A 26,235-nucleotide genomic window follows, 5' to 3' on the forward strand; every position below is an offset into this window, starting at 1 on the left:
CCCTCCCTTCCTTGCTGTCTTTTCAACAAAGTTATCAGCAAAAGACTTTCTATTGTCAGCTGTATGCCACTGTCCATTGCTTTATGGCAATAGAGGTGAATTAAGTCCTTTAGTAGGCAATAATTGGCCACTAAGACCCTCAATTGGCATTAAGGTTGGTGGATGGAAAGGTGGTAGGCTAGTGACCCAAAATATTTCAGATGTTCTCTGCTGAAACCAGACTGGGCACTGGGCTGTAAAATCTAGACCATCATTTCTCTCATCTATTAGCTTATAAACTGCAATTTAAGTATATCTTATAGCAAGAAAAGAGAATATACATCAAGATGAAGGTGTATTTGGTGCATCAAGCTCATGTCTACCATAGAACAATTTGCACTACCATGAACTATTATATCATTTAAATTAAACAGACGGAATATTGCTATAAAAATACATATTTTGTCAAAACTTTTCATCTCACACTCATCAGGGTGATTAACAAGATATACTAAGGCAGATTTAAATGTAAACTGTAATATTTTAATGTAAATTTACCAATTCAAACAAAGCTTGACAGTTAACTGTCAGTCATTGTCTAACTGCCATGGCAATGCCTCCACCAGAGTCCAGTTGGCAATCAATTAGCATTCTCTTCTCATGTAGTTTAAATTTTTTTTCTCCTTTTATATTTGTATTTCTAGTAAATTGCGTGACATTTTGCTGAAAGTGAAAACTGAAAAAAATGTCATTATATGTACAGTAATTAACTTTCAATGACTGGTTGAATGGCATCAATTAACAATTACTGCATCAATAAAATGTGGGTGACCACCAGGAAGACAACTAAGCATGGGCAGGCAGTGCAGGAGTCCCCAGGCCATTCCCTTCTCAAATAGGTATTTTAGATACCATTTCAGATACTGTTAGGTCGGGGGTGGCCTCTCAGGGGAAAGCAGCAGCAGCAGCCAGGTCAGTGGCACCATGACTGGCACTATTGTACAACAGAGAGGGTTGAAGTTTGGGTGAGGAGTAGTGATAGGGGACTCAATTTTTAGGACACACATAGATGTTTCTGTGGCCACGAGTGAGACTCCAGGTTGGTGTGTTGCCTCCCTGGTGCCAGGATCAAGGATGTCTCTGGCAGGCACAGGAATATTCTGAATATGGAGGATGATTGGCAGAGGTTGTGGTCCACATTGGAACTAATGACATTGGCAGAAAGAGAGATGAGGTCCTGCAAAGGGACAACAGGCAGGAAGTTGAAAAGCAGGACCTCAAGAGTTGTTATCTCTGGATTACTTCCTGTGCCATGTGCCAGTGAAGCTAGGAATAGGAAGATTGTATAGTTAAATATGTGGTTAAAGAGCTGGTGTATCAGTGAGGGCTAAGGTACGTAGATCATTGGAATATCTTCTGAGCCAGGTGAGATCTATACAAGGAGGACAGTTCCACCTTAACTAGAGGGGCACTAATATCCTGGCAGGAAAATTTGCTAGTGCCAACAGGGAGAGTTTAAACTCATTTGGCAGGAGGTGGGAACCAGAGCAGTAGGTCAGCAAGTAAAATAACCGAGGAGGAGTCAGAGACTAAGGTAAGTAAGACAAAGAGGAAGGACAGACAAGGAGGGGTTACTGAACACGACAGAACTGACAGTCTGATATGTCTTTGTTTTAATGTAAGGAGTATGATGGGTAAGGCAGATGAACTTCGAGCTTGGACTAATACATAGAACAATGATGTATCAATTACAGAAACTTGGTTGAGAGAGGTAGCTTAACTTTCTGGGATTTAGATGTTTCAAGCGAGATAGAGAGGGAAATAAAAAAGGTGGGGGAGTTGTGTTACTGATCAGGGAGAATGTCACAGCTGTGCTGAGGGAGGATATGTTGGAGGGCTCATCTAGCAAGGCCATATGAGTAGAGTTCAGGAATAGGAAGGGAGTCCAGTGAAAGTGAAGGATAAGGATGGCAAGATTGGGAACCTTTGATAACAACATAAATTGTGAATTTAGTCAAAAAGGGAAAAGAGGCATACGTAAGGTTTACGAAAGTGAAGATGTACAAGGCCCTCAAAGAATACAAAGATAGCTGGAAAGAACCAAAACAAGGAGTTAGGAGGGCTAAAAGGGCATGAAATGTCTTTGGCAAACAGGAGTAAAGAAAGTCCCACGTTGATTGATTATATATATATATATATATAGAGCAACAGACTGGCTAGGGAAAGGGAGGTCCACTCAAGGACAAAGGAGGGAATTTGTGGATGGAACTGGAGGAAGTAGCTGAGGTCCTTAATGAAGAATTTGCATCAGCACTCACAAAGGAGAATAACATGGTGAATCTCGGGAGGGATGTGTTGATATTCTAGGGCGTGTCAATATAAAAAAGGAGGTGGTGTCGGGTGTTTTGAAAAATATTAAAGTAGACAAGTCTCCAGGACTTGATAGGATCAATCCCAGAATGCTGAGAGAGGCAAGTGATGAAATTGCTAGGGCTTTGTATGAACTCTTTGTATCCTCTTTAGTCACAGGAGAGTTCCCAGAGAACTGGAGAATAGCCAACGTTGTTCCTTTGTTTAAAAAAAAAACAACAGGGATAATCTAGGAAATTATGGGCTGGTGAACTTTACATCAGTGGTAGGGAAATTATGAGAGGAGATTCTTAGGGATAGGATTTACTCAAATTTGGAAAAATATGGGCTTATTAGTGAAAGGCAGCATGGTTTTGTGTGGGGAAGGTTGTGACTGACAAACTTGATTTACCTTTTTGAGAAAGTGACAAAGCTGATTGATGTGAGCAGAGTGGTAGATGTTCTTAAGCAAGGCCTTTGACAAAGTCTAACATAACAGGCTGATACAAAGATGAAGTCACATGGGATCACAATGAGCTGGTAAATTGGATATGGAACTGGATTAGTCAAGGCAGACAGAGAGTAGTGGTGGAAAGATGGATTGGAGATCTGTGACAGTAGTGTTCTGCAGGGATCAGCACTGGGATTCTTGGGACCCTTGTGTTGTAATGTATATAAATGATTTGGAATAAAATGTAGGTGGCCTGATTAGTAAGTCTGCAGATGACACAAAGATTGGAGGAGCTGCAGATAGAGAGGAGGATTGCCAGATGATACAGTGGCAGATGGACTTTAATCCAAACAAATGCAAAGTGATGTACTTTGGAGATCTAATGCAGGATGGAAGTATACAGTAAATGGCAGATCCCTTAGTAGAACCAACATACAGAGGGATATCAGTCCACGGGTCCATGGTTCCCTGAAAGTGGCAACATATGTGGATAAGGTGGTCAAGAAGGCATATGGCATGCTTGCCTTATGAGTCGAGGCATAGAGTATAAACATTGACAAGTCATGTTGCAGCTGTGTAGAACTTTAGTAAGGCCACATTTGGAACATTGTGTACAGTTCTGATCGCCCCATGCAAGAAGGATGTGGAGGCTTTGGAGTCAGTACAGAAATAGTTTACTAGGATATTAGCAATGAGAAGAGATTGGACAAGCTTGGTTTCTTTTCACTTGAACATCAAAGGATGAGAAGTGACGTGATAGAAGTTTACTATATTATGACAGGCATAGAATGGATAATCAGAATTCTGGTCTCAGAGTACAAATGTCAATCAATAGAGGGACATTATTTCAAAGTAAAAGGAGTAAGTTTGAAGGAGATATGAAAGGCGGGTTTTTTTTAAACAGATGATGGTAAGTGCTTGCAAGTGCAGAAGAGCTGGTGGAGACATTTAAGAGGCATCTTGACAGATATATGAATAGGCAGGGAATAGTGAGAGACAGACTGAATAGAGGCAAAAAGGTTTTAGTTTAAAAAGGCATCATGTGTCTTGGTGTGTCAAAGGGGCTGTTCCTGTGCGGTATTGTTATTTGTTCTGTGTTCAAAACTGTGGAATGTACAAGACTGTGTCGTGAGTTTAGTGCATATCTACCATACAAATACAGCAACTTCATGCCATTCAATGCATCTCAATGGTGGGCGAGACAGTGAAATGCCATTTGCAACAAGCCGATAGCCGAACAGCAGAACTCCAAAAAGAACTTTGGGAGATTTGCATAGAACTCATCAATCTTTCATCTGAGGCTTCTGCATCACTTTCATATACCAGTGAGCGCCTTTAATTTCACTTCTTTAACAGAAAAGTCTGGGCCATTAATTTTCCCCTAAACTTTGTTTACAACGTTAAAACATTGTGAACATTATGGAAAATTCTGTTCTATTGATTAGTTTGAATTGAAAACACAGCATTACTCCTTTAAGAATGATGTTCCACATAACAAACTTAAGAAAAATCAATACTTTGCTCATCTAAATGTACTGAACACCTCCAGATCATTTTGAACAAGATCTAATTATTTTTAATTGGAATGCAAATTGGAAATCTATATTCACAAAGTATTGCACTTTCAGTTTCTAATTAAAAGTACAACTTAACAGTGTGCCATGCATCATAGGTTTTATATTTGTACTGCAGTGTTCTGAAATACTGGTCAACTGATCCAGTCTTGTTCTATTTCATCAAGCAAAATTGACAGCTGGTGGTACATGCTTTCAAATGGAAGGGGTTTGGAAGAGGGAGATAAGCAGTCTCTCACTGAGGTTGACTTCAGTTGAAGATGACAAACCTAATAAAGTGATATTACACATAAATGTATTCACTATGGTAGAGAAGTCACACAATTACTGAGGCATGCAGGTTCACATTATTCCATAGTGAAATAGATCTTTTTTCAAACATCGAATCAACTTGACTTAATAAAGAAATCTGGAGAGGTAAATTTGTCATTGAAAGTTAGGATCCTTTCCACCTTGTTTCATGCAAGACAATGGAGAGATTACATCCAGCTGAACAAATTAAAGAAACATACCAATGTTCTGCGACACTTACCCCAGAAAGGCTTTGTATATAAATTGATAATTAGATGTGACACACATAGGTTATTTTAGTGATGAAGGATAAAGGAAAAAAAAATACCATTGGTGATGTAGTGGATGGTGGGTGGCAGGAAATATTCAGTACTACTACAGGCTAAAATCCCACCATGGCAGACAGTAGAAAAGGAATTCAATAAAAATCTCAAACTAAGAGCCTAACAATGACCATGAAACCATTGCTGATTGCTGGGAAAAATCTATCTGGCTCACTAATGTCTTTGATGGAAGGAAATCTGCCATCCTTACCTGAGGTTGACAGTTTAATGCCTCTTGGCAATTATGCCCACATCCTGTGTATGAATTAAAAAAATACACGAGGGCTCTTGCACCCCTAGCGTACCCACTTCTGGGCCATAAGACCAAAGTTCAAGTCCCAAATGTTGCAGAAGTGTGTAATAATATCTCTGAACAGAGAGATTAGAAAATATATTTAAAAAGTACTGTGACACGAGGGCTCTTGTTGTGCAGTGGCAGTGTAACTTCCTCTGAGCCAGGAGGCCCAGGTTCTAGTCCATAAGAGTATCTCTGAACAAATTGATTAGAAAATATCTAGAATATTGTTTGACACAAGGATATGTGGGTTTAATAAGGCACGCACTGTGTTTCCTTAAACCTTAACACTTTTCTATCTGTATCCAAATGTTCTGGATTAAGGTAAATGGTTTGTATTCCTATGAGAAGAAAGTGCATTTTCCACTTTGGTTAAAATTGAAACGTAACTTTGTGTATTTCTCAGTTGTTTGAGTTATTATGGCTTACTGGGTAGCACACTCGAAATTAAGCCCTCCTACCCAGGAAGTCATCACAAAAGTTAAAGATTTATACAAGTACACAAAATAACCCAAATTACTTGTTTTTTTCGATTCAGATTGATAGAAAGCATGTGTACTAAACAAGAATTACTGTTTATTACAAATAGATTCTAGTTTTCCATGACAAACAATGGGTCAAATAGTTAAAACTCCAACCCCTTCAAAAACTCCTTGTACACACATAAACATACAGACTCAGACAGACAAATAAAAGTTAGTGTTATGGCTGAAGGGAAAACCTAGGAAGGTAGTTCAATGTCCCTGTCCATAGCGTTCACTGAACAGAACGTTTTGGCTTGCCAACACTTGGTACTCCACGATTTCTTCTCTAGAGTCTTCACTTGTTTGCAAGAGGCACAGAGAAACTGGTCCAGCTTCAGTCTCAGCTTATATAGCCTCTGAGATGTTGGCTAAATGCAACAGCATACAACAACTGGTGAAGGATATAAACTGGTTTTCTTTGACTTTAGATGTTTTCTTCCTCACTGCACAGAAAAGGATACCATTTCCCCTTTCAGTGATCTGAAAGTTTTTGACAATACAGATCATATCTACAAGCTGTTTAGCTACCTGTGAAGTCAGACACATAACTGTTGATGGAAAGAAGGCTTTTATCATTGACAAATGGTTGCCATTCTACAGACTAATCAGCTATTTGTTGCCAACTGAATCTGACTCTCTACACATTCCCTGGTGCTTGTTTGTCTGCAATTAGACTTCCCCAGTGCTTAAAAAACCAAAGGCACTTAATTGTTAATAGCTTGCGTTTAAATGTGCAGCAATCCCTTTCACAATGCTTGTTTTTGTAAAAGCCTTGTACATATTTCAGTCCACGATCAAAAATAAAGAAAAGTAAAAAGATACAATCCTTACATGCCTCCATCCTTATAAGATGAAGCAGCATTTCAAAAATATGTTTCATCACAAAATAGGTGATCCACAGGATTTACATCCATTCATCATAAAATCAGCATTAATTGCATATTTAACCATGTGTGTTACTGTTATGGACAAGGCCAAATGCCTTCAAATATATCAAGGAGATAGCCTCGAGTTTAACTTTTATCTTATTTAAAGGCAATTGTAAGGTGCTGTGTTCCAGATTGTAATTTGATTCGTTACACTATTCAGCTTTAAGCAAAACACACTTTATTCTTACACCCAATTAAAATACAAACAAAAGAAAGAAGAATTGGTGTAACTTTAAATCTACTGGAAAAAGTAACAGAATAATGATTATTTAACTACTAAACAGCAACAACAAATCAGGGTAGGACTTATACACTTAATGCTAACGTCCTGAGGAGTGTTGCTGAACAAAGACACCAGAGGCAATATGTTTAAGGTGAGAGGAGAAAGATTTAAAAGGGATCAAAGGGGCAAATATTTCACACAGAGATTGGTGTGTGTATGGAATGAGTCACCAGAGAAAGTGGTGGAGGCTGATACAATTATAACATTTAAAAGGCATCTGAATGGGTATATGAATAGGAAGGCTTTACAGGGATATGGGCCAAATGCTGGCAAACGGGACTAGATTAATTTCAGATATCTGGTCGGCATGGATGGGTTGGATCGAAGGGTCTGTTTCCATGTTGTACAGCCCTATGATCTTATGACTCTATAACTATTCCAATATAGTAACATCTCATAAAGACACCCTTGACAAAGGCAAATTCAGTAAAGTAGATTGTGTCACATGCAATTCTGACAGCAGAGGGAGAGAGAACTCCAGCTTTATTTTATATGGCTGAGAGAGATATATAGCAGTTTCTACAGCCAACTTCAAAACCCCAACAATTGCTGTAAACTAGACTGAAACCATAGTTTTGTCCAGGCTAATAAAAATGTTTCTGTATTTTGGCTTGAGTTTTCCTTACTCCCAAATGAGCTCCTACTGGTACCTCAAGAGCTACCCACAACACCTCCTTTCTATAACCCACCGGTAATACAACTTGATGATCTTCTGCCCAATTTTTATCTACCTGAATATATAATGGTTTCTATTTCCTCATCTATAGTTCATTTTTAAGGTAGTGATATTCTGGGATACACTCAGATTCTTATTCAGTTTATATTTTTGCATAAAACTGCAATTCAACTAATATTTCTGAACAAATCCACTTTGCCCTCCGCATGTTCCGACTTCTTCTCAATCATTTGATCAAACATAGTTTCTGATAATCGTACTTCAACTTTCTTATCTTTCTTCCATGATTTCTCCTCCTGTTTCAACCTGTGGCTTTGTAACCTTGTTACCACACAGTCAGGAAAAATCCCAGGATTTACTTCTTGTAACGTCTCAGTTGCCTGATTTTTCATGGCTTTTTAACCACAGTAGGCGTCACTCCCATGTGTGATCCAGCTATATCATTCCTGGTATAGGTCAGAGTCTGTGAATTTCTGTGGACAATAACTCACCTCCTGACTCCCAAAGTCAAGACAAAAATCAGGAGTAGGATAGAATGTTCTTTAATTGCTTGAATGGCTGCAGCTCCAATCACACTCAAGAAGCTTGAAAACCTGCAGAACATCCAGATGGGGTGCTTATTTGGCACTCCATCTACCACCTTCAACATTTACTCCCTTCACCATTAACGTATAGTGGCAGTAGTGTGTATCATCTACGCGATGCACTGCAACAACTCACCAATGCGCATTGAATAGCATCCTTGCAACATGAAACCTCAGCCTAGAAGGGTAAGACAAATGGTACATGGGAGCACCACCATCCACTAGTACCCCTCCCAGCCACACACCATACTGATTTGGAATTATATCACATTCGTTCACTGTCACTGGGTCAAAATCCTGGAGCTCCATTCCTAAAAGCACTGTGTATGTGCCAATGTGCCACTGTTCACCCCACCCTGGCCATTGGATTGCAGCAGCTCTAGCAGGTAGCTCACCATCACTTTTGCAGCAGCAAATAGATATGGGCGACAAATGCTGGCTGAGACAGCAACAACTACATCCCAAAAATAAATATATTAAAATAAACTATAAGGTCTGGATAGGTGCCACCAATAACATTAGTTATTTTCAACAAATTTAATGGAAGATACATACATAGGTATCATGAGAAATTCCTGGTTGAAGTTGGTCTCTTTGTTTTTTTTTAATTTTGATTTTCTTGTTGCAGTCAATTGCAGAATAGACAATTGCCACTTTAATGCAACAGATCTAGATGCTGAGATTTTCAACTGTCGTTTAAACTAATCTGGCATATTGACTCATAGGTTGTAGCAAGGCACCACAGTGGTTTTCTTCTACACTCCTTGTTGAACCAAGATGGATGCCATGGTTGTGCCAAAATAGCACAGACATTGTCTAAAATATGTAAATTCACTCATAACAGAATTTCAGATGGCGCCAATATCAGAATCGGACAGAGAGAAGTCCCAGCAAACTGCCTGGAATTTCAGGATTCATATCTGTGATCATATTATATAAGTTTAATACCATTTCACAAAACAAGAAATTATTTAATTTTTCATTTCTTCATCTATTACTTACCTAAGGTCAATCCTTGGAGAAGAAGTGCCAATGATAGTACAAATGCAAGGTTTTGAGTTGAACTGAGAGATGAGGAGTTGGACCCTAATTTGAGCTGTAGTACGATCAAATGGAGTGTATTTGACAACAATGTCAACTTGTCCATTGGCTGGTATTATTCCTGTGAGGCAAACAAAATACATTAATCATACATTTAATGCTTATAATAATGCTACATTTTTATAACATCCATGATCTTTCTTACTGTTTTGAATACAAACACTAGAAGCTTCCTGGGACATTTTCCCAATTTCTTTTCTCCTTATAGGCCTCCATACTTTTAGATAGATGCATAAATACTGGCGAAATTTAATTCCAGGGCCTTGTATATTGTTGCTGCAATGGCAGCAATGACCATTATTCTTGGTGGTGCTTCTAAGAACAAAGAGCTGCTGGCTCACTGGTCAGCAGTACTTGGAAGTGAGATCTTGTTCCCTTTAAGGATTAAAGCTCTGATGCCAGACAGTCGATTGCTTGAAGTGCATTGATTGGGCTGGGCTTTACCAGCCTGCTGATGGGGCCATTCAATTTAGCCCAGTTTTTGTGCTGAATCTGGTGTCAAAGTTAGCTTCGTTAACTGGAAGAAACATGCAGGAAACCTTTGGCAAAGCAGTATACAGTTGTCTCACAAAAAAAATTCACGTGCTACACTACCATATCACTGAAAACTCAGTGACAGGAGGAACACTGAGACATAATATAAAATGATGAAGGACACACCTAACCTGAAAAAGCTTACCAAGAAATATAAACAGTAAACTACAGGTGAGCTTTCTGTGAGGAGAAAACTACTTTAAAGGAGATGGAAAAAATTCTGTAGCTTCAGTACATTAATGATTTCTTATTCCTTTCACAGCTGAATATAAATTACTAAATTAACAAAGAAACTGGCATAGAGTATTGGAGGATCTAGATCTACAGACCAGCTTGCAGTAGGTCCAGTTAGTTAAAAATTGATATGAATCACATATATATTAAAGTCTGTTGGAAGGGAAAGAGACCTCAATGATAAAGTACATAAGTGTCTAAAGGTCCACAATCCAGCACTGAGAAGCTATTTCAAAGGCATATAAAAGTATAAGGAATGACAGTTTAGACATTTTTATATAAAATTAAAAAAATACTTTTGTGCGCAAGGTCTTGTTTAATTCCCATTGAGAATATTATATCCATTTTATGTTGCCTCACTCGGTTGATTCTGAAAAAGGTCCTCAGCTGTGCAATCACATCAATAGTTAATTTAAAAACTTTTAACCGTCGTACAATATGGGTTTTCAGCCAAAATAAAAGCATAAACAGCGCTTTGTTATGACTGTACCTGGTGTTGGTGAGGTCACACCTGTACAATTAATGAAGTTTTCGCCTAGTATCCAAGAAACGATGTATTGGCATTGGAGGCAGTTGAAACGAGATTCACTCAACTGATTCCTTATGAATGGCTTGACTTATCAAGAATGGCTAAACAGGTTTGATCTTTCTTCATGACAGGTCAGAAAAATGAGGGGTAGTCATATTGAAATATGTAAGATTCTGAGGGGGGTTGACAGGGTAGATGTTGAGATGATGATTCCACTAGTGGGAGAATCTCAAACTAGTGAAAGTACTTACAGAATAAGGGGATAGTCATTTAAAACGAATATGCAAAGAAACTCTTTCTCTCTGAGGGTAATGAATGTCTGGAATTCTCTGCCCCAAAGAGTTGTGAAGGCTACATCATGTAAAGTATTGAAAGAGATGGATATATTTTTGAAATACCAGGGAGTTGAGGGGCTTTGTGGACCTGGCACATAAGAGGTATGGAGGCCTGGGGCAGATCAACCATGACCTTATTAAATGGCAGAGCAGGCTAATGTGTCAAATGACTTATCCCTGCTCCTATTTTGTATGTTCTTATTCATAACAGATCAACTTTGTGCATTTGATCATTTAATTCTCTAACAATAACTTATTGACTTGAATGGTTATTTGCATGTTTTCTGTTTTTCTGTACATTTGCTAAAAATCACTGAACATATTCAGAGAAAAGAAAAAAAGATTTTGAATCATTTATCTTTTAAATTTAAGGAAAATTCCAACCTAGAGTTTGCTTCGCTACCGACGCATGACATTTAAAGGGGCGGCACAGTAGCTCAGTGGTCAGCACTGTTACCTCACAGCACCAGGGACCTGGGTTCAATTCCACCCTCGGGTGACTGTGTGGAGGTTGCACACTCTCCATGTCTGCGTGGGTTTCCTCTGGGTGCTCCAGTTTCTTCCCACAGTCCAAAGATGTGCAGGCTAGGTGGATTGGTCATGCTAAATTGCCCGTAGTGTTCAGGGATGTCTAGGTTAGGTGGGTTATAGGGGAATGGGTCTGGGTGGGATGCTCTGAGGGTCGGTGTGGACTTGTTGGGCCGAAGGGCCTGTTTCCACACTGTAGGGATTCTATGAATTTAATCAAAATTTCCAAAAAGTACAGAAGAACCATATTTACTTTGTTTGGCAGAAAGATATTGTTTGAGTATGGAGTGTGAACTGAGAATAAGACCTGATAGAGGATTATGAGCTTATGAGGACCATGATCCAAATAGAAATTTCGGTTCAAAAAACCGAAGTTGCTGGAAAAGTTCAGCAGGTCTGGCAGCGTGTGAAGAAAAATCAGAGCCTAACATTTCGGGTCCGGTGACCCTCCCTCAGAACTGATGGTAGCTAGGAAAACGTCAGTTTATATGCAGAAATTAAGGAGGGGAGGGGGTAGGGAGTAAACAATAGGATAAAGGATAGAGCCCAAAGAGAGAGAAGAGCAGTTGGATAGATAAAGGAGTTGATAAGAGGGTGAATAGCTGTTAATGGGGACCGTTAGTGACTAATGATAGGTAGTGCGTAATGGCAGGCTGTGTGATAACAAGGCCTGGTTTGTGGGGTAGGGGGCTAGCACCTGCCTTAATTTAGGATAATAACTCTAAATCTTTCCATTTTATTTACCAGACATTTTGTCCTGTGCAAAATTTAAAAATGTACATGGCTGAGCGCTTGAAACCTCATAACGTGGGCCAAGTGCAAGGAAGTGGAACATGCATAGATAGTTTAGTGCAGACTTGATGGGCTGAAGGAAAGATACACAGGAAATATGAAGGAAAGATATACAGCAGCCCATCATCAAAGCTGATTGTGTCGGCATAAATTGTATTTCTTCAATTTGTTTTGCTTCTCTTAATTAATTCTCCAGCTGCCTTTATGCTTTATGACTGTATGACTATGACAATGCACCATTAATTGCCAATACAAATTACTAATGTAATATTGGAAGTTCTCTCACCTGCTGTTGGCTGAATTGTGAATGCACGATGAGGTTGAAGAAAATTTATCTGGAATTCAAAATCAATTGGACAGCTACATCTTAAAGGGATGTTGATTTCCTTGCTGTAAATTTTGACAAAAAATAATATGATTAACTTTTGAAGTAAAGTATATATTATGTTTTTCCAGCAAGGGAAACAAATAAATCAATTACTATAGTCAGCTAAAATAATAATTATTCAGAATTGTAAAGTAGATTACAAGTAAATAGAGTAATCTAGAAATAATGTAGAGTCCTTCAAATGTGTAATACACATATTATGTACTATGTGCTACTTAAAAAGATGTCAAAATTATTGAATTTTGTAAGACACACTGGGATGCGCTTCCTTTCTAAGTTAGGAAATTTATGGAAATAGTCTATTCCATCTTATATAACACTTCAGCCTCAGTTTTAAATTTTTTCAGTACGAAATGTCTGGTAGATAAAACTGAAAGAGAAGAATAATTGAGGAAAGTCAAGAGAAAGAGTTTTATCGAAGAGTTAAAAGGAAGTGTTCCATTATCAGGATATTTTCAGCAAACAAATGCCAGTTATTAACATATGTAATTAAGATTTTTGATTATTTTATTTCCCCAACAACGCTAATATATATATATATATATTTAGAGTTAGTAGCCTAAATTTCTACTTGGGTCTATCTAATTTGCAGGTTTACATTAGCAGACCTCACCTGAAATCTGGGTTAAGTCCTATGACATTAGATCTTTGTCCTTTTGTTGACAGCTTCATTTTCAACATCATTTCAGTTAGCTGCATGTGGTTTCTACCCATTTAAGGCAGTTACATAGAAATGAAGTTGGTGTCATGCTGTTATTTCCCTCTGTCTTATTTGATCTGTTTCATCTCTTGATCTAGTAGAGGAGGTATTAAAGATTTTTTTTAAAATTCACTCATGGGACATGGTGTTGCTGGCTATCCAGCATTTATTGACCATTCCTAGTTGCCCTTGAGAAGGTGGTGGTGAGCTGCCTTACTGAACTACTACAGTCCATGTGTTGTAGGTAGACTCACAATACTATTAAAGAGAGAATTCCATGATATTGACCCAATGATAGTGAAGGCTTGGTGATTTCTAAGTCAGATAGTGAGCTGCACAGAAGGGAACTTGCAGTTGGTGATATTACCATACATCTTCTGCCCTTGTCCTTCTGGAAGATAGAAGTTGTTATGGGTTTGGAAAGCGCTTTCTAAAGACCTTTGGCAAATTTCTGCAGTGCATCTTGTAGACAGTACATACTGCTGCAAATTGGAGGAGTTGGATGTTTGTGGATGTAGTGCCAATCAAGTAGGCTGCATTGTCCTTGATGGTGTCAAGCTTCTTGAGTGCTGTTGGAGCTGCACTTATCCAGCCAAGTGAGGAGTGTCCCATCACATTCCTGACTTGTGATTAGTCAATGGTAGACAGGCTTTGGGATGTCAGGAGGTGAGTTAGGCTTGACTAACTCTTGCATCCACTCTATTTATAGCGTGAATCTAGTTGAGTTTCTGGTCAATGGTAACCTCCAAGATATTGATAGTGGTAGACCTCAGTGAGGGCAACACTCTAATTGAATGTCAAGGCGCAATGGTTAGATTGTCTGTTACTGTAGATGATCACTTCCTGGCATTTGTTTGGCACAAATGTTACTTGCCACTTGTTAGTCCAAGCCTGGATATTGACAATATGAAGATGGATTGGTTCAGAATGAAGATTCACAAACGGTGCTGAACATTGTGCAATCACTTGCCAACGTCCCCACTTCTGACCATTTAATACAGGTATTGAGTCAAAGATACAAAAAAGATTAGCATCAAAGTTGATTGCATCAGCTTAAAATGTCTTTCTTTGATTGCTTTTGCTTCTGTCAATTACTTTACTAGCCGCCTTTGTACCAATTCCTGTGGAGCTGATGTTACTGTTGTTCTTTTAGGCCATGAGCAATCTCTGTGCTGTAGTTCATTTAAAGAGAATGAGAGTCAAGAGAGAGATGTCAGATAGTGGTGTAGGTGTACACCTACATTATGCTATTACCAGAAAAATAACATACAGACAGAGGCACTCATGCCTGAATTTTTCAAAGGATCAATATTTGTGGGGTCTTTGGTTTACCAAATTTGTCATCATGGAGCTGCATCATCTGTTCACTCAGGCAAAATTTACACTCATTTATGCCAGAATGATTGAAAATCAGAACTGCTACAGGTTTATTTCCCATGTTGCTGCTTGCATAGCCTGGCTTAAAATTCTTTTCACATTGCTATGTAGCTTGTATGACAGTCTTAATGCAGTGCCATCGAGGCGAATTGGGGGGAAGCAGTGACCCAATGGTACTATCACTGGACTGTTAGTCCAAAGTTCTGGGAGCCTGGGTTTCGATCCAAACAATGACAGGTGGTGGAATTTGAATTCAATAAAAATCTGGAATTAAGAGTCTAATGACGACCATTGTCCATTGTCGGAAAAACCCATCTGGTTCACTAATGTCCTTTAGGGAAGGAAACTGCCATCTTTACCTGGTCTAACCTATATGTGACTCTAAACCTAAAGCAATGTGGTTGACTCTCAACTGCCCAATGGGCAATTAGGGATGGATAATAAATGCTGCTTAGTCAACGATGCCCTCATCCCACGAACGAATACAAAACATTTACATTTACATCCATTTCTGCAATTCCACAAGTGTTTACAGATGTGTTGCATTTTGGTAAAACAAACACAGAAAAGACTTATACGATTAAAAGTAGGGCCTTGGGCAGTGCTGTAAAACAGAGGGACCAAGGTGTTCTGGTACACAATTCTTTGAAGTTTGCATCACATATAGATAGGGTGGTTAAGAAGGCATTTAGGATGCTTGCCTTCATTGCTCAGACCTTTGAGTGTAGGAGTTGGGAAGTTATGTTGAGGTTGTACAGGACATTGTGCGGGAGAGGGTTGAGAAGTGATTTAGTGGGATGTTGCTGGGAAAGGAGGGCTTGAGTTATAAGGAGAGGCTGAATAGGGTGGGACTTTTTCAATGCAGGGAGGGAGGTTGAGAGGTGACCTTATAGAGGTTTATAAAATAATGAGGGTTATAGATAAGGAGAATAGCCAGTATCATTTCTCTAGTGTGGGGGATTTCAAGACTAGGAGGCGTATTTTTAAGGTGAGAGAAGAAAGATTTTAAAAAGACATGAGGGGCAATTTTTTTTTTACACAGAGTGGTTCGTGTGTGGAATGAACTTCCAGAGGAGGTGGTGGATGCGTGTACAGTTACAACGTTGAAAAGACATTTTGGATAAGTCCACGAATAAGAAATACTTGGAGGGATATGGGCCAAGCTCAGGCAGATGGGATTGGACCAAAGGGTCCATTTCCATGTTATATAACTCCATGTGTACTGGCTCAGGAAGGCTTTCAGAATCGCTAACATATTTGTAGTAATGAGTTAAATGAAGCCCTACCTTGTGTCATAAGAGATAACAAGGTTTGGATCTGGATGAACACAGCAGGCCAAGCAGCATCAGAGGAGCAGGAAAGCTGACGTTTTGGGTCGAGACCCTTCTTCAGAAATGGGAGAGGGGAAGGGGGCCATTCTCAAATTCTGTGGAATGAACTCTAGAACAAAGCAGCCATTTTATGTCCAGAACCACCACATTATTTTAAACAAAAGACACAGAACATTATTAAATCCAGTGAATTCAAATCTTGCTTGAACCCCCAATTGTTGGGATCCTAGCTAATGTTATTAGTGGATAAGTGAGATACTAGATTGAATTCTGGTTTGATAGATTTTTTTTAAATTCAGCAAGGCTGTCTTTCACTGAAACACGAGCACACAATGCTGTAGATTTGGTTTTGACAATAAACCGTAAGTTTATTATGCAAAAAGAAGCAAAGTAAAATAGAACAAATCAAGCTATTTACATATTACACAATTTGGGAACACTTTGAAGCGTACAGTAAAATAGTACAGTCCCACCTATCCCTACACTATCCCTTTACAGTACTGAAATGCCAGGGTGCACATCTATGGCACATCCAAAGGTTCAACTTAACTTTCTTTCTCTACTTGGCCTTGAGAATTTGATGGCCTCTTACTTGATTTTTTGCAAAGCCGAGCTTAGAAATTTTCATTTCAAATAAACAGTTTAGGGTTCTAACAAAACACTTCTACTCTGTAGCTTTCAAATTAAAATCCTTATGCTATTTTCTAACAGTTCTATACAAAATCCTTTCTCTCAAGGAAATTGCTTCATATATCTAACTCCAATCAGGACTTCTGCAAACTGACAAATAAAAGCTTTCAAAGTATAAGTTTTCCATTAATCAAAAAAAAATCCTGACCTTTCTCAACCGAAAGCAAGCTAATACTCTTCAATATTACCATATCCACTTGTAAAACCCTTCCAAGGCAAACAAATCATCATCCCAAGAACTTACTGGTAAAAGTCATAGTTCCAGAAATACAGATAAGCTAAATAATTAAATCCCCTCATAAACATAGTCCAAAACCCATATGCCAATATTTCAAAGTACAGAGTCAAAAATAAATGATATTGAAGTATATATAAATCACACAGAGATAGTCAGTGAACTGGATCACAAGAATGAGGAGTCCACCACAATAATCAGTACTGTGTTGGATCTGACATGCATACATCTGGCTGTTTCCATGGAATATTTGGTGAATATCACGTAGGTCCAGGTCCCACATCTTCAATATCTGCAGGTATGCAGCCTATAACTGAGCATACAACTAACTACTCTTCCATTTACATCTTGGTCAATCTGTCCTTTAGTCTCGTTGTGGGGAGAACTGGCCCCACAACCAGGCCAAGAGATCCCAGCTGTGGGAGAGCGGTGGTGAATTGGTGGACATCAGGCCTCCTCTCTCCTAATAAGGAGAAAATACTGGATTGAGCCAAAGAAAAACATGACCATTCATGCTGGAACCACAATGGTGAACTAACCCAGTAAGTTTCATTGTGCTGTGCTGCGCTGCTCTCCCATTAACATCAACGCAAACTCATTAGTAATTTACACAAGCTTTTATCCCTCTTAGACAACTAATTCCATTCTTCTTTTATTCAGATATTAGCAAAAGACAATGAACCTCAACTAAGAAAATGTCAGCATCAATGACCTTAGGCTTCATTTCCACCTCTGAGGAGAAAGCTACTGATCTCTCAGAGAGTGAACCAGCAAGACTTTCATGTGCATCCTCCCCCAGCTCAGAAACTTTCACCTTAGTGCGTATTTTTCTAAATGAGACTAAGGAGTACAGCACTGTACATTTAATGAGCACACCATTGACAAATCTCCACATGGTCAAGGAAGAAGTAGCCTAAGTCTCTGGACTCAGAGGACTGCCTGAGACTAGGTACTTGATTGATCTCAGGAAAAAGACATTCTCATGTTCTCAACCTCAATACAAAATTTGGTTAATGGTAAATAGTGAAGAGAATAACCTCAGATTACAGGAGGATATAGAGGAGCTGGTCAGATGGGGTTATGAATGGCAAATAGAGTTCACTCTGGATAAGTGTGAGGTGCTGCATTCGGACAGGACAAACCAGGCAAGGAAATATGATGGGCCTTGAAAGCCACCAAGAATAGAGGGACCTTGGTGTACATATACATCAGTCCCTTAAGATATCAGCGTAAGTTGACACAGTGGATGCTTGCCTTTATTAGGAAGGCATAGAATTATTGGAGCAGGGAGGTGATGCTGGAACTATATAAAACATTGGTTAGGCCACAGATAGAGTATTGTGTGCAGTTGTGGAATACATATTATGGTTGGTGCAGACTCAATGTAACAAAGGTCCTTTTTCTGTGCTGTAGATCTCTATGACTCTAGGTCTTAGTCAAACTACACAGACAGGCACAGGAACAGCAGCCAGGTTTATCAGAAGTAGTCAATGAACTGGATCACAAGATGGAGGAGTCCACCACAATTATCAGTACTATGTTGGTTTCTGACATGCATGCATCTGGCTATCTAAGTGGACAGACAGGTTGGTGAATATCATGGAGATCCAGGTCCCACATCCACAATATCTGCAGGAATGCAGTCTGTAACTGAGCACAAAAGACTCTGTGTACTAAGAAAGCAATGTGAGCCGCATATAGGCTGGCAGCCCTTAAATTAATGCTGAAGACAGTGAGTGTGTGCTAAGAAAGCAATGTGAAGTATACAAAGACTGGTAGCCTCCAAGTAAGCACAAAGTGAGTGAGTGCTAAGGAAACAAATTAAGAACCATTAAATGCATCCTGTGCAGATACATGAGATGTGTGTGTTCCTACAATATGAAGTGACCTGGCAGAAATATGCAAGTTACAGCTGTGCCAAGGTCCAATGCAAAGTATTTAAGGCTAACATGATGTGTGATTGGTCCAAGAGCAGGCACAAGGATATGCTGAGGCTGGTAGTTGGCTGATGCTGACTTGTCTGGATGAATGTTTGAGAAGCATTGTGGCCATGGAGCATGTCGTGAAGGATCAGTTGGATGCTGGCTGAGGCAACCAGTTGAAGAGCTGCAGCTGCCAGATGCGATCTACACATTGGAATTTTTTACTATCTAGTTTCTCAGGGAGGGGCAGGAGAATTGACAGTGTTGCATAAACAATTCAAGCTTGGGCTTTACTGAGGTACAAATGCATGGATGTAATGTAGTCACAGCTCAACAGCGAGATTCTGAAATTGCTACTCAAGGCATGACGAGAAAAAAAATCGTTGTCTCCAATATTATCCCAACATTCTCACCATTACTCAGGTCTATCAGGGAGTGGAAAATTTCATCTAGTCATTTTGTAAATGTATCTTTATTGTTTGCAGTAATGTGACTTTCATATGAAAATCTCAAGCATTAACTTCTTTCATTGATGTCATGAGAAAGTTTCTTGATGTCTAGGCCAAAAATATTTGCACATGATTAATATCAAACTTCTGGAACATGCAAGAAATTATCTTTACAAAAAATTTCTAAAGTTCATTCCAAACCAATCAATTACTGTGGCAGTAATAAAAAAAACTACAGCTTGTATATTAAATATCCCTACAAGGCTAATAATCCTATTAAAATAAGTGGTCATCTGACTTGCTTTATAAATAGTTTGTAAGTAATTTAATTTCTGCATTATCTTCCTTGCTTTCCATAAATTGATCCATACCTTAGTCTGTCTCTCTTTGATACAAAAATATTAGAAATCTGTGTTTAGAATAAACCCATATTTGCCTAACACCTGCAAATGCATTGCTCATGCAGATAAGAAATAAGGTAGCATTAATATCGCATGGTTCAAAGTGTGACTCCATTAGTACAGTCAGGTTAAACATCACTAATATCTCTGCTAAACAGCTGCTACTTTCCTTCTTATTAGGAGTTTACCTTTACTGCCAACAATCTAGTCATGCATTAGCACGGCCAAGTAAAATCATTTGTTATATGTATTTGACAATATAATTTAAAATATTTTTCCTTGTGCTGACTGATCCACGTATTAGTGAAATTCAATTGAACATAACTCAACAGGTTGGTTTGTATTCCAATAGTTACACAAGAGCACAAAATAACATTTAAAGCAATTCTTACTTTACTCTGTTTCCTTGCAGAGCTGAGAGCAATAAAACATCACTATTTTCCTGTTTGCAGACTAATTTAGATTTTTTGAAGATGATTTCCGCCAGAATTAATTGAATATCCTAAGAAAACACTGTATCTCTCTCTTCTGGTAGTCCATCTAGAGCTGTTTTGTGGACAAAGTTTCTGCCCTTTGCTCCTAACAGAACAAGGCATCACTCTCGTTCATTTCTCAAAACAAGGAAGCTTCTGCCAGGCTCCATGATTTATGGGTCCTGTGTTGTCTGAGCAGGCCATACCTGAAGCCACAGGTCTTTGGATAGAAACCAATTCACACATATACACAAATGCACTTTGCAAGCATGCTAAAAAGAGATAAACTTTAGAGAATATCAGGTGATAAACTTAGCTGAATAAGGAAGAATGCAGACAAAAGAAGTGAAGTTTTTTTTTAAAAATCACCAGTTGTTTGGATGTTTGATTCTCAGCTGAAGAAATCACCTTCCACAATAATGACTGTCTAAATGAGGATTCAAGGACAAGTCAGTTAACACAGGGTAAAGTCACGTGATGTTAGGCAGTGTAAGTGATGGCATGGATATGTGGTCAAAGGTTTACCTCTTGTTCAAATATGATATAAGATAGTGAATGAACTGGTTTGTCACAGGCTGTTGTAAGGGAGTGGGATACAGTCAGTGGGTAGGGCATGGAGTTTGGAGCAAGGACTGAATACAATGGCTTCCCAATAGTAAATTGAAAGAAATTTCTTCTCATCACATAAACAGTCTTTTAATCTAACAATAGTAGAGTAGTTGAGAGAGGCAATGGTGAGGTAGACCTGAGTGTTCTCAATAGATGTGCGAAACCAATTTTGTGCTTTCTCATAATGTCACAAAGGGCAGCTGGTAGATGAGAAATAAGAAAGGGTCAAGGATCAATCCTTGGGATCACTAAAACTAATGGTATGGGAGTGGGAACAGAAGCAACTGTAAGTGATTCTTGGGCCAAAAACCCATAAATAAGAATAGGAACAGGTGAGAACAGTCTCACCCAGCATGATGATGGTGCAGAGCTATTACAAGAGGATGATGTGGTTAACTGTGTTAAAGGCTGCAGTCAGAACAATGTAACCTGATAGTTTTTCTCTGTCACAGTCATAAAGGATACCATTTGTGTATCTGTTGTTTAATGTTCATTAATTTAACTAAAAAAAAGGAAATCATTAATCAGTTGGTGAAAGTCTTATGGCAGAATAGAAGTGTCAATACCCACTGGGTCAGAAACTCTGGGTTTGAGTCTCATGCCAGAACCTGTAAGCCACGTGCATTCATAAAGTGGCCAAACAAGTTAGTAATCGACCTGTAAATCCGCTTAATACACCTGATGGATGGGTTTTAAAAGTTGGACAGTCCCCTGGTCAAAAATCCTGCAGACTTATTGCAGTATTTTGCCCAAAAGGGTGGACTAATCCAATGAAAGCCCATGGGAGAAACCCCAAGAAATAGGAGGAGAGAAAAGGCAGAAAGACAGAGACATGAATTTGTGTTTTCTGTTCGGTAATCAGCAGTATCATTAATAGCAGTATTGCTGGCTTTTTTGAATAAATAAAAGTAATCTACTCCAAATATTTGTTTTTTGCCTCCTCTCTACGTTTGGCCAAATGAAGTACAACTTGGAAAATGTGCAGATGAATTCAGCAAGCCACAGACTGAAAATAATAATAACTTACTAGCCAAATAGATCACTTTGATTGTCTCTTGTATTGTCACCTGTGTAATGGCATTGTTCAGTCAACAGATCACAATTGCATTTTTGCATTATAGTTCAGAAATGGGCGAGAACAGTCTCTGACTCTCCTACAACATTCAAAAACAACTACAGTTCTTTAACATGATATAAATATTAATTATTCACCTGCAGGATGAAATTGCATATTCTTAGGGACCTGAATCCCAACTCAAATAATTTGAGGTTCAGATTTTAAACCAAAAATCATTTTAATAACATAATTGCAATTAATGTGCAGTTCTGGATGTTTATGCATCAGCAGCATCATTAACAGCAGTTGTCTTTCTTACAAATGAAAACACCCTATTTCTCACAATCATAACATATAATTCCATTATTTCATTTCATTCTGCCAGTTTCTCCATCTCTGTCACATCTGTTTGTATAATACCACTTTCCACGAGACTGCATCTGACATGACCACCTTTTTCCTCAATTGAGGAATACTTCATGAGGTATGTTGTCCAACGTGAAATGCAATAGTCCAAATAGGTTCTTATCAATGCACTATATTACTGATGCATTAATTTCTCCCCTTTATAATTCAACTACCTTGAGATATAGGCAAATATTCCATTAACTTTTCTCATTGCTTTTTGCAATGGTTCAGTAGCTTTTAATGATTTATTTATTTAGCTTTTGAAATCACTTTGGTCCTCTACAGTTCCAAGATTTTCATTCTTTTGAAAATACTTTGATAAACTGGAGATTACAGCATTCAAGTGAATTTTTGAGGCATTGAAAAATCCTTCCAAAAACTAGAGGTCAACTTATTTGCTGAGCACAAAACGTTAGCAGCCAATACATGTTTTGTTGAGACAACAAGGTGCAGGGCTGGATGAACACAGCAGGCCAAGCAGCATCATAGGAGCAGAAAGGCTGACGTTTCGGGCCTAGACCCTTCATCAGAAAAGGGGGAGGGGAAGGGGGTTCTGAAATAAATAGGGAGAGAGTGGGAGGCGGATAGAAGATGGATAGAGGAGAGGATAGGTGGAGAGGAAACAAACAGGTCGAAGAGGCGGGGATGGGGCCAGTAAAGGTGAGTGTAGGTGGGGAGTTAGGGAGGGGATAGGTCAGTCCAGGGAGGACGGACAGGTCAAGGGGGCGGGATGAGGTTAGCCGGTAGGAGATGGGGGTGTGGCTTGAGGTGGGAGGAGGGGATAGGTGGGAGGAATAACAGGTTAGGGAGGCGGGGACGAGCTGGACTGGTTTTGGGATGCGGTAGGGGGAGGGGAGATTTTGAAGCTTGTGAAATCCACATTGATACCATTGGGCTGCAGGGTTCCCAAGCGGAATATGAGTTGCTGTTCCTGCAACCTTCGGGTGGCATCGTTGTGGCACTGCAGGAGGCCCAGGATGGACATGTCGTCTGAGTTTTGTTGGTCGTCATTTGGAAATGTGCAAAATAAAAGCAAAATTGAAAGTTCAGATTACATTAATGTGACCATGTTTTATTGAATGAAATTATTCTACAAAGATATATTTACCTGCAATAAAATTTCAAAACCTTCATATTCATTATCTTCACTATCTGGTGCAAACAGTTCACCAAATTTATTCTGTGTCAATTTGGCTATGGCATCATCATAAGGATCCCCCACTTCTTATCAGATTGGGTGCTTTTATTTTCAGAATCAACTTTCCACAACAAATCCTCTTCCTCTCCATCCATTCCACATTTTTTTGAACTTGAGGTGTAGTGAAATTGACTACCATTGACATTAAGGCAGCATTTAATTGAAGTTACATTAAGAAGCCCAAGCAAAACTAAAGTCAATGGGAGATAACAAGGTGTAGAGCTGGATGAACACAGCAGGCCAAGCAGCATTAGAGGAGCAGGAAAGCTAACGTTTTGGGTCTGGACCCTTCTTCAGAAATGGGGGAAGGGAAGGGGATTCTGAAATAAATAGAGAGAGAGGGGGATGTGGATGGAAGATGGATAAAGGAGCAGATAGGTGGAGAGGAGACGGACAGGTCAAGGAGGCGGGGATGGAGCCAGTAAAGGTGAGTGTAGGTGGCGAATTAGGGTGGGGGTTGGTCAGTTCAGGGAAGACGGACAGGTCAAGGAGGCAAGGGTGAGGCTGGTAGATAGGAAGTGTGGCTGGGAGTTGAGGTGGGAGGAGTGGACAGGTGGGAGAAAGGGACAGAATAGGGAGGCGGGCGTGGGGAGATTTTGAAGCTTGTGAAGTCCAAGCTTGGGAACCCTGCAGCCCAATGGTATCAATGCAGACTTCACGTTCCACTCCTATCCACTCCTTCCACATCAACCTAGGGTGGAATTGAACCTGGGTCCCTTGCGCTGTGAGTTATCACTGAGCCACTGTGCCACCCCAATAATACTTGAATAAATATTTAAATGTTTTGAGGGTTTCTATCTGTACCATCCTCACAGGCAGTGAATTGAAGATTCCAGCACCATCTGGGTGAAAAAGCATTTCTCATATCCCCTCTCAACCTTCTGCCCCTTGTCTGAAATCTAAAGCTCTGATCTTTGATACGTCCACTATGGTAAAGTTCCCCCAATCTACACTCTCTATACTCTTTATAATTTTATACATTTCAATCATGTCCCTCCTTAGACTCTGCTGCTCCAATGAAAACAATCCCAGTCTATCCAATCTGTTATCATAACTAAAATTCTCCAGCCCAGTCAACATCCTGGTAAATTTTCTCTGTTCCCTCTCCAGCGTAATCATATATCCTCCTATAATGAAGGTTCCAGAACTGCACACAATACTCTAGTTGTAGCCTAATCAACATTTTAGACAGTTTCAACATAACCCGTCTGCTGTTAAATTCGATGCTTGAGCTAATAAAAGCAAATATGTCATATGCCTTCCTAATCAGTTTATCTACCTGTCCAGCTATTTTAAAAGGACCAGTTGACATGCACATCAAAGTCACTCTGAACCTCAGAGCTTCCCAGGGTCTGTATGCTCTTGCCTTGTTTAAAAGCATAAAGGTAGCTAAATCTCTGGGACCTGATCAAGTCTTTCCTAGGTCATTGTGGGAAGCTAAGGAAGAAATTGTGGGGCCTCTCGCAGAGATATTTGTATCATCTACATTTATGAGTGAAGTGCCAGATGACTGGAGGGTGGCTAATGTTGTGCCTTTATTTAAGAAAGACTGCAAAGAGAAACTCGGGAACTATAGACCAGTGAGTCTGACATCAGTGGGTGGTAAGTTGTTGGAGGGGATTCTGATACTGAGGATCTACATGCATTTGGACAGGCAAGGACTGATTAGGGATATTCAGCATGGCTTTGTGCATGTGAAATCATGTCTCACAAACTTGATTTAGTTTTTTTTGAGTATGTGACCAAGAAAATAGATGAGGACACAGTGGTAGGCATTGTTTACATGGAAATTAGTAAGGCTTTTGACAAGGTACCACACAGACTGGTTAGCAAGGTTAGATCACATGGGATTCAGGGAAAGATTGCCAGTTTGATACAAAATTGGCTTGAAGGTAGGAGATAGAGGGTGGCAGTGGAGGGTTGTGTTTTTGGACTGGAGGCCTGTGGCCAGCGATGTTCTGCAGGATTGGTGCTGGGTTCACTGTTGTTTGTCATTTATAAACGGTTTGCTTGAGAACATAGGAAGCATGGCTACTAAGTTTGTGGAAGTTGGTGGTATTTTAGACAGGGAGAAAGGTTGTTTAAAATTACAAAGGGATCATGATTAACTGGGCCAATGGGCCAAGGAGTGGCAGATGGAGTTTGATTTTGACAAATGAGTGGTGTTGCATTTTGATAAGATGAGTAAGGGCAGGCCTTACACAATTAATGGTAGGACTGTGGGGAGTGCTGCAATGGCGTTGTTGTCAGCATATTGAAGCTCCAAGATGGAGGTGGTGGAGACCTTGCCCTTGAACCTATTAAGGTTGAACAGCCTGCCTTCCATGTGGTAAACAAATTGAATTGCTTTGGGCAGGTTTTAGTCAGTGAAACGGAGGATGTTGGCAATGAAGATGGTGAACAGGGTGGATGCGATGATGCAGCCTTGCTCAGTGAGTGTAGGCCAGTAAGCCGAACAGGATTGCAAGGGACAATGCTCAAAAAATAAAGGGCCAGCAGTTGAATAGCTGTGAAAGTCCCAAAATCATCCTGGAAGACATACTCACAAGAGTGACAAGGTGGACATCCGTGACTTCAGTCTGAGCTTCTACTGCAGATTTTGTTAACTCTAATTATGGGCCACCTTGGCTTCTAAAAGAGAAGGAAGTGCATTTGTGATTGTGGAGCAAGGTGTTTGAATGATGTA

General features: G+C 39.5%; 1 protein-coding gene across 1 annotated transcript in view; it reads right to left on the reverse strand.

The window, feature by feature from the left end:
• cfap221 (cilia and flagella associated protein 221) overlaps positions 1-26,235 on the reverse strand; it is a 202,526-nt gene that overhangs the window by 136,154 nt on the left and 40,137 nt on the right. The window contains exons 8-9 of the mRNA XM_048599324.1: positions 12,598-12,701; positions 9,261-9,420 (exon numbers count right to left, since the gene is read on the reverse strand). Of these exons, the coding sequence (XP_048455281.1) occupies positions 9,261-9,420; positions 12,598-12,701 (264 nt within the window). The remainder of the gene's footprint in view (positions 1-9,260; positions 9,421-12,597; positions 12,702-26,235) is intronic.

Source organism: Rhincodon typus, chromosome 7 (genome assembly GCF_021869965.1).
Source record: "Rhincodon typus isolate 14 chromosome 7, sRhiTyp1.1, whole genome shotgun sequence".
NCBI lineage: Eukaryota > Metazoa > Chordata > Chondrichthyes > Orectolobiformes > Rhincodontidae > Rhincodon > Rhincodon typus.